The sequence below is a fragment of the Falco rusticolus genome, chromosome 6 (genome assembly GCF_015220075.1).
Source record: "Falco rusticolus isolate bFalRus1 chromosome 6, bFalRus1.pri, whole genome shotgun sequence".
NCBI lineage: Eukaryota > Metazoa > Chordata > Aves > Falconiformes > Falconidae > Falco > Falco rusticolus.
In genome coordinates, this window is record NC_051192.1 from 17,669,943 (window position 1) to 17,685,857 (window position 15,915).

The 15,915-nt window shown below is 46.3% G+C and overlaps 1 protein-coding gene and 3 non-coding genes across 4 annotated transcripts; 2 read left to right on the forward strand and 2 right to left on the reverse strand.

Moving 5' to 3' along the window:
- Nucleotides 1-225: 225 nt before the first annotated feature.
- Nucleotides 226-298, reverse strand: TRNAR-ACG. The gene has a single exon. It is a non-coding gene; the product is annotated as a tRNA-Arg (tRNA).
- Nucleotides 299-2,149: 1,851 nt separating this feature from the next.
- TRNAW-CCA lies at nt 2,150-2,221 on the reverse strand. Its single transcript has one exon. It is a non-coding gene; the product is annotated as a tRNA-Trp (tRNA).
- A 683-nt stretch (nt 2,222-2,904) lies between these two features.
- On the forward strand, nt 2,905-2,976 carry TRNAW-CCA. Its single transcript has one exon. It is a non-coding gene; the product is annotated as a tRNA-Trp (tRNA).
- Nucleotides 2,977-14,837: 11,861 nt separating this feature from the next.
- On the forward strand, nt 14,838-15,392 carry LOC119149995 (gallinacin-10-like). The gene is made up of 2 exons (XM_037392002.1): nt 14,838-14,987; nt 15,256-15,392. The coding sequence occupies exons 1-2, from the start codon at nt 14,930-14,932 to the stop codon at nt 15,390-15,392; spliced, it is 195 nt and encodes a 64-aa protein (XP_037247899.1). The 5' UTR covers nt 14,838-14,929.
- The last annotated feature ends 523 nt before the right edge of the window (nt 15,393-15,915 follow it).

The following is a 15,915-nucleotide window of genomic DNA, read 5'->3' on the forward strand; positions in this document are numbered from 1 at the left end:
GTGAGACACTGACAGTCAGCAGCAAGACCAATGTGAGCCTCAGAGTACATAACATGCCAGGACAGCCTGAGAGTGCTGGGTCTGTCCAGGCTACAGGGCAGCAGTTCAGGAGGCATCTTCACTCTGCCGTGGGATCAGCAGAAGGCACCGAGATGGGACAATAGCCAGGAGGAGGAAGGCCCTTGAGGTGGGAGAGCAGGAGGAACCTCCCCAAGCTAAAAGTGTCGAGCCAGGCAGGAGTCGAACCTGCAATCTCCTGATCCGTAGTCAGGCGCGTTGTCCATTGCGCCACTGGCCCTGGCCCCTCACCACCCCTGTGGTCCTGGCAGGCTTCCTGTGTCCTTCATTCTGGAGAACTTCCCCTGAACCCATCACAAGGACACCAAAGAACATCCGAAGCAACATCAAGCAGTGACGAACATCAGCTGGACAATCCAGCCGCCCTGCGATTCAGCTTAGGCTCTTTGTGACCTGCTACAGTGATAGGTCTGGGAGGCCCTGTCAGAGATCAAATCGTACTCAAGATAGATGGTGTTCCTTGGTCTCCTCTTGACCACTGAGGAAATGATCTCTTCAAAGAAACCTATCGTGCTGGCAAAAAGTGGTCTGGTGTTGGTAAATCCATGATCCCTGTTTCCAGTCATTTTCATGTCCCTCCTCCATTTGGGCATGGCTTTCAGGAATATTTCTTCCACCGCCTTCATGTGGGCTCTGAACTGATGCTGACCAGATTAGAGGTCCCTAGACACTCCTTCTTAATCTTCTTGAAAAAACCTCTCATGTTATTCTTCAGAAAGTCTCCCTGTTGCCATGGTCTTTCATTGAGTAATTGCCCCTGACCCCCTCCAGAAATCCCCTGGACTGACTGTACCACCTCATGTTAGCCTCCTGGGCAAGTGTTGCCTGAGGACAAGTCCAAGACCCCCAGGAATGACTAAGCATGCAGTTATGAAGCTTCTTGCAGTTTCCTAGGGAACTCTTCTTTCTGCTTCTTGATGTGGCGCCCTCAGTAAGTTTGCAGACCACACCAAACTTGGCAGGAGTCTTGATCTGCTCAAGGGTAGCAAGGTTTCTACAGAGGGATCTGGACAGGCTGGACCGATGGGCCAAGGCCAATTGTATGAGGTTCAACCAGGCTCGGTGTCGGGTCCTGCACTTGGGTCACACCAGCTCCACGCAGTGCTGCAGGCTGGGGAAGGGCAGCTGGAAAGCTGCCTGACGGGAAAGGACATGGGGGTGCTGGTTAACAGCCAGCTGAATATGAGCTGGCAGTATGCCTAGGTGGCCCAGAAGGCCTGTATCAGAAATAGCATGGCCAGCAGGACCAGGGCAGCGACCATCTCCCTGCACTCGGCACTGGTGAGGCTGCATCTCAAATCCTGGGTTTAGTTTTGGGCCCCTCACTGCAAGAAAGACCTTGAGGTGCTGGAGCGTGTCCAGAGACAGGCAATGGAGCTGGGGAAGGATCTGGAGCACCAGTGTGTTGAGGAACAACTGAGGGAACTGGGGTTGTTTAGCTTGGAGAAAAGGAGGCTCGGGGGGACCTTCTTGCTCTCTACAACTGCCTAAAAGGAGACTGCAGCGGGGTGGGGGGGTGTCAGTCTCTTCTCCCAGATAACAAGCGACAGGACAAGAGGAAGCAACCTCAAGTTGCACCAGGGGAGGTTTAGATTGGGTATTAGGACAAATGTCTTCACTGAAAGGGTTGTCAAGCATTGGATCAGGCTGCCCAGGGAGGTGGTGGAATCACCATCCCCAGAAGTGCTTAAAAAACACATAGATGCAGTTCTTAGGGCCATGGTTTAGCGGTCAACTTTGCAGTGCTGGGTTAACAGTTGCACTTGATCTTGAAGGCCTTTCCCAACCCAAATGATTCTATGAAAGTGTGGCAGATATTTACCACAACATGCCCCTGCACTGGTCTCCACTCTGGTCAACATGCCCTTGCACTGGTCTCCACTCTGGTCATGACCCATAATCACTCAACTGGACCCACTCCAACTGGCTGAAAGGAAGGCTCTGGGTGTCATGTTTCCCCCACAGTCCATTCCCAAGGTGCCCCCTATAGTAGGCCAATACCTTGCTCAGGCAGGGCAGCCCCCCAGAAAAGTAGGGGCAATACAGAGGGCGGCCAGTGGTGCCCCAGGGCTGACCCCGGTGTGATTTGAACACACAACCTTCTGATCTGGAGTCAGACGCGCTGCCCTTGCGCCACGAGGTCAGGGTGGAAGGATGCAGCTCCCCACCGGGAACACCAGCCTGGGTGGTGGGGAAGTCTTCTCCATGGGGACCACCCCAGGTGTGTCTGAGCAACCCCAAGAGAAGGACTATGGGAGGCAGAGAAGACAGGATCACCCACTGAGGAGAGGCCAGCCAAGTTGTGCCGGTAGTGCAGTGACCTGGCTGGAGGGTGAAAGTCCAGGGATGGGTGGAACAGAGGTGCAGAGATAACAGCATGGGTCCGGGATATGTGGGGCAGTTGAACTCAAAGCACACTCCATCCTCCTGTTGGGGGGGAGGTGGCCTTGCCCAGGCTGTGCAAAAGGCATAAGGATCCCTCCTGCCACAGGACTTGAGGTGGGTGCCGTGCATCTCCCAGGTGAACCAGGCCTCTCTCCCCAGGGGAGGTAGCGGGACACCATCCCTCCTGCCCCTCCGGAGACACCACGCTCAAAAACCTGTTTCTCCTAGGAGAGGCCCTGCAGGGCTGCTCTGGGCATTGGTCATGTTTTGGCCTCCCTCCTCTGAAGTACCTCATTTAGAGCCCTCCTTTCAGGCTTACAAGGCAACTGACAGAGGTGTTCCCCCTCCTTTGTCAGACAAATCAAAAATTCCCTTCTCTCAAAGAACAGCCCATGGCCTTAAAATCCAGGATGACATGTGGGAAAGACACTTCCTAGCCCTGACCTTGTGGCGCAATGGTAGCGCATCTGACTCCAGATCAGAAGGCTGTGTGTTCAAGTCACACCGGGGTCAGGATGTCCTATGTCCGTTGGGTAGCACTGTGAGGTGGCCTGTCTCACAGGCACTTGTTTTTGCCCTCCCACTCTGTACCCCATAGCACTGAAGAAGGGCAGTAAAGGAACCATGGCAGAGTGGTCTTTCGTTGCTGGAGCAGTCTTGAGAAGTATCTGGATAGCTTCAGACTTCCCTCATCCTATGTCTGTAATGATGACAGGATTAGTGGACATTCCAGCTGTGGCTCCACATCTGGGTACCACTTTTGGTCCCAGTTCCTCTCCAGAAAGGCAAAGACAGCTGACTACAGCTAAGGACTTCCACAAAAAGCCCAGCCTGTAGCCTCCTGATCCATAGCAGGGAACATTATCCGTTGCAGCGGTGACCCTTGCAAGCCTGTGGCAACATATTCTCTTGCTGCTATTTGTGGGTTTTTTGCCTTCCATCTTATCTCTGTGCACTCTGAGAAAAGTCCAGGTCCATCTGCTCTATGCCCTGCTGTTAGGTGGTTGAAGGTTGGGGTAAAATCCCTTTGCATGTTCTTCCTCAGGTTGAATAAACACAATTCTTTCCAACTCCCCTCACATCTCAAGAACCCACATCTCCCACCACCTTGGTGGCTCTCAGTGGACTTGCTTCACTATGTCAGTGTTTTTTGTTGAGTCTGTTGAAACACTTAGCTGTGGGGAACCAGAACCAAGCTGTCAGGACTAGCCGTCAGGATCTTTAACTCTCTACTTATTCTTTTCCTGGTTCCCTATGCATCTTCTGAAGAGATGGACAGAGGGTATAGAGGGCTGGGGAAAAAGGAAAAAGAAACTGTGGGAAAGACCTTATATGAGTTGTACTTCTTTAAAACTAGTTGAACTCTTTTAAGAGCTCTTTAAAGGTGAATTTTAAAAGACGTAAACAGTGGGCATAATGAAAAGAGGCAATGAAACAATGAGAAAGGCAAGAAAAGAGCCGAGGGAAAGAAAGTAATTTCTCCAGCTGTACCCACATCAGGGGTGCACCCTCCCGCAGCAGGTCCAGGCTGCTATGCCTGTGCCAGGATCAGGGATTTAGGAGGAAGCAAAGTCCCACAGTTCTGCATCCTACACACAGAGGAGGGCATTGACCCAGAAATCCAGGGACTCTTCTAACAAGGCAGCCTTGAGCTCACACCTCAAATGAATTCAAGCATTCCTGATATTTTGGACAACACCTGAATGGTGACATCTGAACACAGTACTGGACTGACATCTTCGGAAGCTCATGTAGCAGTTTAGCCAGTGAGGAAGATCAGCTAAGGGTATCTGGTAGATGGAGTATAATTTCCATGGATTCGTGGGTGGTGGGATTGCATGTGGGCTTTGGCAATACTGCTGGCTTGAGAGGGCCGAGAGCTTATTCTGCCTGGAGACAGGCTGTCCTGTCCAACTGCCCAGCCCTGGAAGACCCCCTTTCTGCCCATAGCTTGCCTGACACCATCCACAGGTGTCTTGGGTGATGGAAACAGAGGGAAAAACATACAACCTCTAGGCTCAGACCAACCCACAGCTGGGCATCATAGCTCTAGGGAGCCCTGGGGATGGCCTAATCCTGACATTGCCTGGGAATCACAGCTACAGACAGAAGGCCGAAGAATCTGACAAACCAAGGAGGGCAAGGTCCTCAGGGTGCTTCCACTGTTCCCAACCCTGTGCCAAAAAACTAAATGTGGCTCCTTCTGTGATTCCCGTTCTCACTTATCTGATGAACATAGACCTGAGGGCCCCTGTCCCATGTCGCAAAACCCCTGGTATGTCACCGGTAGGTTGAATGAGCAGATTTAATCGGTGGCTGCCCTCCAGATGTCGCTACCTCACCGTTGTTTGATGTTCTTGGCTCTTCTAAAAACAAATAAGGAGAGCACCCGAAGGCAGAGGGGAGATGTCTCTTGACCGTGAACCACATGCACAGAGCTGTAAGATGGGAAAAACATGCCAGCCCCTGTATGTGCTGAGTGCATCCACTCAGCTGCGACCACTGCTGAACCAGGGGCAAGATTTATACCACCTCTTTGTCTCTGTAATGTGATTTTCTGCCCCTTTGACTTCTCTGAATGGAAAGCAACTCACCTATTTCCTTTTGCAGATCTTCCACAGCTAAAAAAACCAACCCCAAACAGTATAGTACAGGTTGCCAGATGCTTTTGCTGGGAGTGCTAGCACACTGTCGAAAGAATGCTAACTGGTAAGAAGTATCATTCTGGTATACTCCTGGTTAGAAGTATTATTTTCACTGCAGCCAATGAGAACAGGTTTTACATTTCATAAAAAATGCTAAAATGATTCTCACTCTTCAATGGGCTGAACTTTTAAGACTTTTTAAAGTGTTTTTTTTAAAAAAAAAAAAAAGCGTGACTTGAGTCGCAATATAAGCAAAAGCTGGTTGGGGATGAGGTTTAATCAAAGGGACAGTTTACCAGGCAGTACAACTTGAAGTTTCCCATGCAAGGGAAATTGTCGTAGGCTATTTAATAAACAAATTATTTCTCAATCTTGAGTGTCTCTGAGTTTTTCTAGTTAAAACACTCTATCCTACACAAACAAAGAAATCTTTGAGGCCATATCAGACTGGCAAGTATCAGGGAGAAAGGTTTTAAAATGTTCCATAAGATTGTAAATCCTTGTAAAAAATGCTGTCTCATATATAACTGTTTTCCAATGAAAATTCAGTTCTTGGAAAATTGCGATCACTCTATTGAGATCCGTTTTACAAAGCAGTTTACTCTAAATATTGACATACACCTAGCTAGGCCAGAAGAGGACATGAAGGTTGTGAGCACCAGCCCAACCCTCCTGAATTGGGACTCCTGCTCACAGCACCAGGTAGGGTCCCACTCTGGATTTTCTGTCTCTGGTGAAAATGATTACAGAAACTTGAAATGTATTTAATCAGGCAATGAGGATGTTCTTCTGGCTGTATAAGTGTCTGTGCCACTCTTGTGTCCCTGGGCCATGCTCACTTCTAGCACAATCCCACGACTGCCCTAGAAGCTGAAGTTTTGTTTTCATTTCTCTCCACACTGTTGACTCAGGGCTTAGTGTCTAAGTTGAGGGCAAAGTCACATCTCCCTGTTAGTGATCAAGGTGTGGTCATTTTTGTTCTGCTGGACCTTTTTAAGGATAAAGATCCTCCTGTTTGTGGAGAGAGGCTAACTCCTAGGCACTGGTGTCAATAGCAAGGTCTTCAGCCTCTTTTCCCCTCAGTATCTGAATCACTGATGAAGTGGCTGCTGGAGAAGTGATGGAGGAGTCTATTAAAATCTGAACTGCAAGGTTTGTGTCTATCATTTTCTCTGATCAAGCCTGTCTCTGGTGGCTCTCATCCCTACCCCTATTTTGATTTAAGGCTCACCCCTGCCTTAGTGCAGAAATGAGATGGGTTTGTGTGTTTACCACCTTTTCAGGGTGTATTCCTGGGAATTTGCCAGATCATTTTCAAATATGCAAACTGCCAGAAAAAGGATTGTGAGCAAATTTTCCGCATTGATCGGGAAACAAAAAGACACACAGATGCTGGTGCCAGAGTAGCTCAGCTACCACTTCTATTGCTTTCCCAAATAATTTAAATTTGCTCTAAGTATCAATTAGTTGCACAATTACCCAGCAAGGCAAATTCAGCTGCCGCTGGGTCACATGCAATACCCTAAGATTCAGCAGATTCTTGGCTGCTGTCCCCTCCTCTGCTTGCTTCTTTCTGTGCCTCTATTTCCCTGTCCCATTGGTGACTTCCCACTAGAGAAGGGCTTTCCTGGGTACGAGGTGGGGTACAACAGGGACTACCAAATTCTAGCGCAAGGGAAAGCATGATTAACAGGGCATGGAGAGCTGTCTATAAAATTTCGCTGTTGCAGTCTCAGTCCATTTATTTACATGTTTACATTGGGAAAAAGGGGAAAATCCACTGTTTATCCATTTCCCCAGCAGGGTGATGTCCCTACATTATACAGCTGAAGAAAGGCAGGGGGAAAGCCATGCAGTTGCAGTGTATCTGTGTAACATGAATTCCCCCATCTGAAAGAGCTGGGAGACCTGGCAGACCTTCTCACCTTGCTATTATCAATACACTTGTCATGGGTGTCTGATGTCACGACCATGCTGTTCTCTCAGCACAGCCTTTTCACAAGGTTCATGCCAGTGGAACATGAACAACTGCTTCTTAGTCTTTTGTGTATGGAAAATCAACGAAATTTTCTTTCCTTCCTATGAACTTTTCCCTGAGATTTTGTCACTTACGTAAGAACAGGAGCTGTCTGCCAAATGGGATTTGGTCCCACTGCTTGCTTGCTTCCTTCCTTCCTTTCTGTTTCTGAGATTTTAAATCATATTCCTGTGCTCAAAACTGTTCTTACGACTAAATCACTACATAAGATGTGTGTTCTTTATACTAGTGAAATGGCTGATCAAATAAAGAACTGTTGTAATCAAAAGGGCCAATCAATTTGTAGGGGAAAAGCCAGAGATTTTATTTATTTGTGGTGTGATTGCAACAGCTTTGGTCCAAATAGGATACCAGCACACCTGATGAGTGTTTTGGGGCAGGAGTTGAGTGCAGGGAAAGGAGAGAGAAAGGCTCTATCTACTCGCTCCTGTGAGAACATCTATAACAAAATTCCCTCAAGCAGCATCATGTAAACTAGTAAACTAGTAAAAAGCAAGTAAACTAGCCTAGGGGCAGAGGTACAGGATCATGGCTGTGTAATACCAGCTAATCTGGGCACAGTTTGGGCCCAGGCCATTGAGCACTGACCCAAATTATCCCTGGGCACAGATGGGGATTGGCATGGGCCAGGAACCATTCCCAATAGGTACTTTTAATTCAGCCACCTTGTTCTGGAGGGTGAAAGGATTTAACAGCATAGATGCGACCAGTCATCTTAGTTGCCTTAGGAATGGTCCCCATCCTGTTTAGTTGCATCGTTGACACAACTCGCCTTCCCATCCTTCCTCTGGCAACCTCCTTCCACCCACTGTTGGACTGGCCCCACTGTCATCCATAACCAGACTCCATCAGTGCACAGGAAGGTATGCCAAAATAACTTCTGGCATATCATAATTTTCCTGTTCATCATCTATCCTTCTGGGCCAACCAAATGGAAGGAGTTAAACAGAAACACACGCCCCCCCCCCCCAAAAAAAATAATAAATTAGCCTTACAATATGTACCTCTTCCAAATTAGCTTCAGATGACATGACTAGGCAGCCCAGAGGTTCTGCCTTGCAGGTCCTGCCTGAAGAGCTGTGATCCATGGGGCTTGCTGTGAAGAGGTGATACATTTTTACATTGAAAAGGAGTTAGGCTTTTTGCTGTATTTTTATAATTCCTTACCAAGACAAAACCTTTACACATGGTCTCTGCACCAACACCCACAAAACCATACATGGTGCCCCTCTGAAGGGCTGGCGATGAGGATGAAGGGTGAGCAAAACCATCTTTTACACTTTACACCCCCAGCAAACACGTGGCCATGAAAAGTGTGCAGAGGACTCTTGAAAAACACAGCTCTTAATGCTGCTAGCCAGTCTTGGCCTTTCCAAAGGTCATTTTCTTGGCAGTGTCTGGCTCATTACCCTGGAGGAATCCCATCTTTGGAGGCGGGGTTGAGGTACTGCTATGAAAGGCATGGTTTCCTAGCAAAGTCATGCACCAGGGAGCAGGAGCTATTAGCTGTGGGTGGCTCTGTGGAGACCTTTATGCTGGAAGTGACCCTCTTAGCTGCTGTGGGGTTGGGTCCCTGCAAATGGCCTTGAAGGTTTTGTCAACTTCAGCAGGTGAAAATCAGATTGGTTTACACCCTATTGGTGTGTCTGTGAACAAGGGAGTTCAAAAATTAACAGTTCAGTGGCTTCCCTTTCCTTCTGAGGGACTCTTTCAGGCTGGCCTGTGCAGGTGCTGCAGTATCAGTCCTGCTCCCAGCTAAGACTGGGCCAAGCCTCATCCCCCAGCATGGGGACCAGAGTGGTGGGGAAACACCATCTGTGGATGGGGAGATGAAAGTAGGAGAGACAGCAGATTTTCATGGTGCTCCCAGAGGCTCACTGATAGATGTTTATCTTAAGGAAATATTTAAGGGACAGAAATAGCAGACATCAAGGAGACCCTTAAACTCCTGTCTTTAACCACTAGGAAATGGTATAGTCATATACTGAGGTGTTTTCAACCCACAAAGGGTGCAGCTCCAGCAAGAAAATTAATTGAAACTTGTCTTGAAAAAAATAAAAAAATTAAAAATTGGCAAGCAAACATTTTTGGAATGAAGGTACAAGGAAAGAGCTCTTAGGGCCCAGCCAGGCACTGGCCCTTCTCTTCCCATCCCCAGCAGACATAGGTCATCGGGTGGTAGGAAGCAAATCCTGCATACAGCTCCGGCCCCTACGTGCATTACACAATGCACTGACCAGTTCATTGGAAACTGATCACGTACATGATGATGTCATGGTTTATGTAACTGGGGTTTGCCTGTGATACTGACTTCAGAAGATGTGAGCTGTGTTCCAGAGGGCTAGAAATGAAGTAACTAAGTAAATTGAATTAACTAGGTATTTATTATAATTCTTGTGGCTGCAGCATTAGCAGCTTCCTACCTGACAAAAGCCAACGGAGCTTCAGTGGTTTTATTTTTTGTTGATAATAGTGCCAAAGTCAACAGAAATCTACCTGATACATCACAGAATCACAGAATGGTTTGGGTTGGAAGGGACCTTAAAGACCACCCAGTTCCACCCCCTGCCACGGGCAGGGACCCCTCCCCCCAGCCCAGGCTGCTCCCAGCCCCGTCCAGCCTGGCCTTGAGCCCTGCCAGGGATGGGGCACCCACAGCTGCTCTGGGCAGCCTGGGCCAGCGCCTTGCCGCCCTCACAGGGAAGAATTTCTTCCTAATATCTAGACTAAATCTACCCTTTTTTAGTTTGAAAGCATTAGCCCTTTTCCTATCGCTATATGCCTTTGTAAAAAGTCCCTCTCTGTCTTGTCATAGGAGTTGACATTTTGGTGCTGCACAGAAAAAAGCATTTAGACACTGTCCACTGTCTAATGAAAACACTTCTGGTGTTTTAGTTTTTCATGAATGGCACAATAATTCCCTAAAAAGTAAAGCTTCTGTGCTATTTCATATACCAGCCACATAAAAGCCTCAGCCCCTTCCAGGAAAAGCATCACTGCAGCAGCATTAGTGCTGTGTGGCAGATCAGGAAATTCATCATGAAGGATGTTGTGGTTTAACCCCAGCCAGCAACTGAGCAGCACACAGCCACTTGCTCATTCCCCCATACCCCCCCAGGTGGGGTGGGGAGGAGAACTGGAAAAAAGTATAACTCATGGGTTGATATAATAACTACTTAATAATTGAAATACAGTAAAATACAGCAACAACAGCAGAGCACTGCCAGAGCAGGGAGAACTGAAAGTCCTTGATCTAGAGTAAGCACTACCTAGCAAGAACTAAAGCATTGGTGTATTATCAATATTATTCTCACACTAAATCCAAAACACAGCATTGTACCAGCTACTAAGAAGAAAAGTAACTCTATCCCAGCCGAAACCAGGACACAGGACCAGAGAAGTACTTCTCTCCATAACATACAGGAGATTCTGCCTCCCAGCCTTCCTCTCAAACTCTGATTAGTATTCCCTTTTGCCCTCATCTCTACAGAGGAATCTTCCTTTTGAATGGGCTTTAGAGGCACAGAGGACACTACATTCTCAATGCTGATTTTCAGCATTGTCATGTAAAGGTCTGTTTAATGTTGACTCGCTGTATGGATTGCAACATGAGGACGCATGCAATTGGGATCAAAGCAACCAAAGGCAGGTAATAATTGACCAGGTTCCCAGACCTCAGCATTGCAGCATCCCTGAACATCATGTACACAGGGGCTCTCCAGCCTCCTCTTGTGCCTTCCCAGTGATACTAGGAAGTCTCTCACACATCAGGATTGATTAACTGCTCTGCTGGACTTCTCTTCCTCTAAGAAGTTTAAGAAGTTTCTCTAATAGAGGACCATTGTAGCTATCACAAGCACAGTGAGGACTGATGGAAGATGTCAAATGTGCCTGGTGGTCTTTGCTTGGAGCTTTGTGCACCCAGTTAGCTCATGTGAAATAGCATAAACCACCCTACTGACAAAGTTATATGTGGGAATATTTTGCACAAGAGCAATTATAGGATTTCCACTAAGTGAAAATTTCCATGGTTGAAGCAACATCAGCTCTCATGTTCCCATTCTCATTGTGCCCTTCGTGAGACGATGCCAAAGGCTATCCCATGGGATGACAAGTTACTGAATGGACATGGCAGTGGTCGAGAAAACACATGGATTTGCAGACTGACAGCAGGTCTGAGCTGCTCCTTCCCTGAACTATGAAAGTTATGCCTAGGTCTCAAGAGATGTAAGGTGCAATAGAGAAGCAGGTTGCATGCCACCTTCACCTGTGGCTATCCAGGCAGAGGTGCAAAGAGTACACAACTCTTATCACCATGTATCTGCAGTCAGCTGTGGAAGAGAAACAAGCCAGCACTTACATTGCAAAGGAAAGGGCTGTAAATTTAATTGTCATTGATTTCCCACACAGAAAACCGTACAAGAAGACTAGCCGTCTCCAAAAGTGGGAAAACCCAAAAGTGTTAGTTGAAATTGCCCTGTGTGTACATGGTGATAATGATAAAATGAATGTGGAATTTCAGTCTTTGTTCTTTTATCTTGTTTGATAAGTCTTGGAAGCATTGGACAAAGGGCACAATTGAAGAACATACTATTAACATAATTAATTAACTTACCGGTGACTAATGGAAAATGAAGCACTGCAAACAGAAGTCACTCTGCACGTATTATAAGGATTTCTGGCATAATTATGAAAGCCAGGAGAATACTGAGGTATATGCTAACATGAGCTTGGTTTTAATGGGATGTAAGCATATGCTTTCCTAAAAAAACATGCATTGTGGTTTTAAAGGTATAATTAAAATGGCAAAATCAAGCCCTACCAGTGTCCAAATACATGTACCCCATTATAAATAACCATTCTCAAAAGTATAATAGTTCTTAGACTCTAAAAAATATTTTATTAGCCATTAGCTGTTAAGTTGTGCTTAAGACAACACCTTTGAGAAAGTGTTGAGGCAAAAAGCAATTGTTAAGCTGTATGGTGCTCGTTGTGAACTATTATGGGAGGTGGTTTGTCAACCAAGAAGGGAAGAAGAGAAGAAAAACACCTGCCTTGAAGAAGACAGAGAAATCTACTCAGTCATTGCACGCTTCTTTAGCAACATGAAGTGATGTTTGCCAGGGCTGGTCCCACTCAACATTTCAGATTTTGCTTGCAATATCACCTTTGGGAAGGTGTGCTGCTAGGGCGAAATTCAGCAAAATAGGATTGCAAACATAAAAGCATAAATACCTATTCATACCTTACAGGTTTACGAAATTTCCTGTTAGTAAATGGGAAGAAATAAAGCGGACACCATTCTGAGATATTGCATCCTTCATGACCATCCACAGATTTGCTGTTGTACCAAGTCCTGTTGTACCAAGTCCAGCACTCAGATGCTGGAGCACAGGTAAGGGAGCTTTGACTATTATAGGCTGCACATACCTTCCTGATCGCAAAGGCAAAATTAAAGGTCTGCTGAGTGTCACGTGTGTCTTCCCTTTCTCTCTTTTGCTACCAATATCCTCATGGAATCTTTTATGTCTTACTTGCATTGCAATATTCTTGTATAAGGTTTTATTAAGTGAAGTCCCTCCACCACCTGTCTGCTTAGAGAGCTTGATTTCTCTGGGGTAGGTACCTACAACTCCTTCAGTCCCCAGCTCATGTCTGGAAGTTAATATTCAACAGAGATCTCCAGGACTCCTGCCTGGCCCTGACTGCCGTGGGACACAGCTCCATGCACACACTGTCATGTTCCAGCCCCAGGCCACTGCTGCGCTGCACAAATTGTTCTGCTCTTGAGGTGTTTTAGACAAGTTTGGCCTGGTTTTAAGCAACCAGCTTGGACTTGTCTGGTTTTACTAGGCACCAAAGTCATGGAATTTTCCTATTGCTCTGAATGACATTTTTAGGCTGCCTGTCCTAGCAGGGCTTAATATGTTGCTCACTTTCCTAGAAGGCTGTTTTCCTTCTGCAAGAAATAAGATTGTTCAGCAAAATCTATAATCGCTACAGCCATTTGCATCACTGAAACTTAAACAATTTGACTCTGATAATAGATTTATTCTGTTCCACAGGTGGGAACAGTACAGCCCTGAAAGCGAGCGGGGCTTGTTCACATACCGTGTGTGACAGCAAAGAGTCATCACCACCTTCCCCAATGCTACATTCTGATGTTATTTGGGGAAAACAATGCTCCTCCTGACCATGAATTTCCTTAGGGAGCAATGAGTGCTCAAAAAGCACTCTTCCTTTTGCAAAATAGCACAACACTGTCATCCTGCCTATGTAAAAGATAGGCGGGGGAAATTCACATTTCAATGGGTTTTCATAAAATTGAAAGGGGTTTGTTTCCTGTTTTTTTCACATTCATGTTGCAGGTCAGGTCTCTTTCTCGAGGTGCCCCACTGACAGCTTGTTGAAAGAGAAAAGAGAGGAGTGACAAATCAGCTCTCCTCTCCTTTAGAAATGGAGAGTTCCTGGCAAAAAAAGAGATAATTTCTAAGGCAAGGGTACAAAAAAGGACATTCTGGAGCACTTGGCATTTGCTGGTTAATTAGATTTTATGGGTGGAAGACGAAAACCAGTGTTCATCTTACTGTTATTGACTGCATAAACAAGTAACTCACCTTGTTGCTACTTTCTCAGCTGCTTAAGCTTAAGTATGTAGCTTAAACATAAACATCAGTAACGTTTTCATCCTATGAATAATTCTTAGAACAAAAATACCATTAACTCTGAGTTAAATATAATAAACGAGGTAATAAGGAAACAAACCACTGAACCAGAATGTCAGAGCTAGGAACTGCAGAAATGCCTGGGCTTTGACAGAGATTAACCTGTTCATGACGTGTGATGGTACTTGGGCAAAGGCAGGATTCCCATGGGGGCAAAGCTGTTGCAGTCATTTGACATCTACAAGCCCAAGATTTTATGAGGAAGACCCTTCAGTGCTTTGATCCCCTAACCAATGCTTCTCAGAAAATTTACAGCCATGGGGATCGTGCTCTGAAGTGAAGCTCAGAAAATGTTGCACCTCAAGGCTTTATGCCTGCCAAGACTCTTAGTGGAACCAGCCCATTCTCCTCACCCCTTGGGGCACTGTGAGGGGAAACAAAAGGGGATGTCAAAAGTTGGTAAAAATGCAAAGCACTCAGAGTGGCACATAAGTGAGAATTAAATGAGGGAGACAGCTTTGTGTCAGCCCTTTGCAGTGGGTGAGGATGTTCTGAAACCTGTTTAAAAAGTGACAAAGCAAAGTTGCAGTGTCGCAAATCTTTCCCAATGCTTTCCTCTGCCTTTGACATCATCTGCCTGGTGACAGGGATGGGGAGATGGAGGCAAAATATCATGTGTCAGTAAGTGATGGATCCAGGGTCAACACTGGGACCAGACTGTGACAGTGGCTGACTCCCAAGCCCTCTGCCTGCTCCATCCCCATGCCCATGTTGGAAGCAGGTCTGCAAAAGCCATGCAAATCAGTGCAGCTCAGTGGGGCTTGGCTGATGGTCACATTATACAATGGACACGGTCAGTGGAAATTCACCCTTGGGGATTGCAACATCTTCGCTGCACGTTTCATTGCAACCTGCGATAAGGGGGATAACTAGTCTGCTTTCCAGAAGGTTCGTTGCAGTTACTTATTGACAAAGCACTCAGCCGTCAAACTTGCACAATCCCACAGGCCCTATAAATACCAGGTGGCTTTCCTAGTCCCTTCCTCAAACTAACCTCATCCTCCATCAGTCTGTCAGGCTTTTTGCAGGAGCACACAGCTCACAAACTACTGGCAGCCATGAGGATCCTCTATGTGCTGTTTGCTGTTCTCTTCCTCCTCCTCCAGGCTGTTTCAGGTGAGAAGCAAAGTGAATCCTACAAAGAACGAAAGGGCTTGTAAGCAGAAGTGTGTGCATATGAGGAAAAAAGCAACCATCAACTGACAGGCAGAATCTGATGCTGTCGGGATGGGCCTATGCAGTGGATGGGATCAAGAACATCAGTACTCATGATGGCACTCTTCCTAAAAACCCAACACATTATTTATTGCATATATATGTATATATATCTCCTTCATCATTTCAGACTGAAAACGGAGATTCTGACATTTTTCACTTCCCGCAGGTTCTGCAGATCCTATTTTTGCTGACACCGCAGAATGCAGGAGCCAGGGAAATTTCTGCCGTGCTGGGGCATGCCCACCCACCTTCACTGCCTCCGGGTCGTGCCACGGGGGGCTGCTGAAATGTTGTTCAAAGTAAGTACTGCAGGACTGAAGGGCATCAGAGGACCTTTTTGTCCTGCTGGTTTATCAACTACTTCTTTGAATTATATGCACAACTCCATAGGGCTTGCAGGGCAGCCGTTTGTGAGAAAGTACAGATAAAGGATGTACACGTGCAATTCTCTGATGTGTGTTTAAGGAGACAATTCATTTTGATGGAAGTTATGTATGAGAGTAAAAGTTTGGGGCGGGGGTGGGGTGGGGGCAAAATTCAGTATTTTTCGCTTTATTTTAGATTTTGGTGGGGGTGGGGGAGAAGTAGATTTTTCAATAAATTATTAGGAAAATATTTCACAGTATTTTCAACCATCAAGGGAACCAATGTATCCTCCCTCTGTTCTTTTTATTTTCAAAATGACCTAGAAAATTGAATTTTAAAGGGTAAAATATGTTCACAGAACTCTGCTTCTTGTTCTCTTCCCATCTCTCCTTCTTCCCACCACTGTGCAGCTCTTAGGCAGGTGAAGGAGAGTGAATTTGTTAGTGACTGGAGGCAACTG

Coding starts and splice junctions, on each gene's coding strand:
- LOC119149995 (XM_037392002.1), top strand. CDS start 14,930: ATGAGGATCCTCTATGTGCTGTTTGCTGTTCTCTTCCTCCTCCTCCAG. Junction 14,988..15,255: donor CCTCCTCCAGGCTGTTTCAG/GTGAGAAGCAAA, acceptor CACTTCCCGCAG/GTTCTGCAGATCCTATTTTT.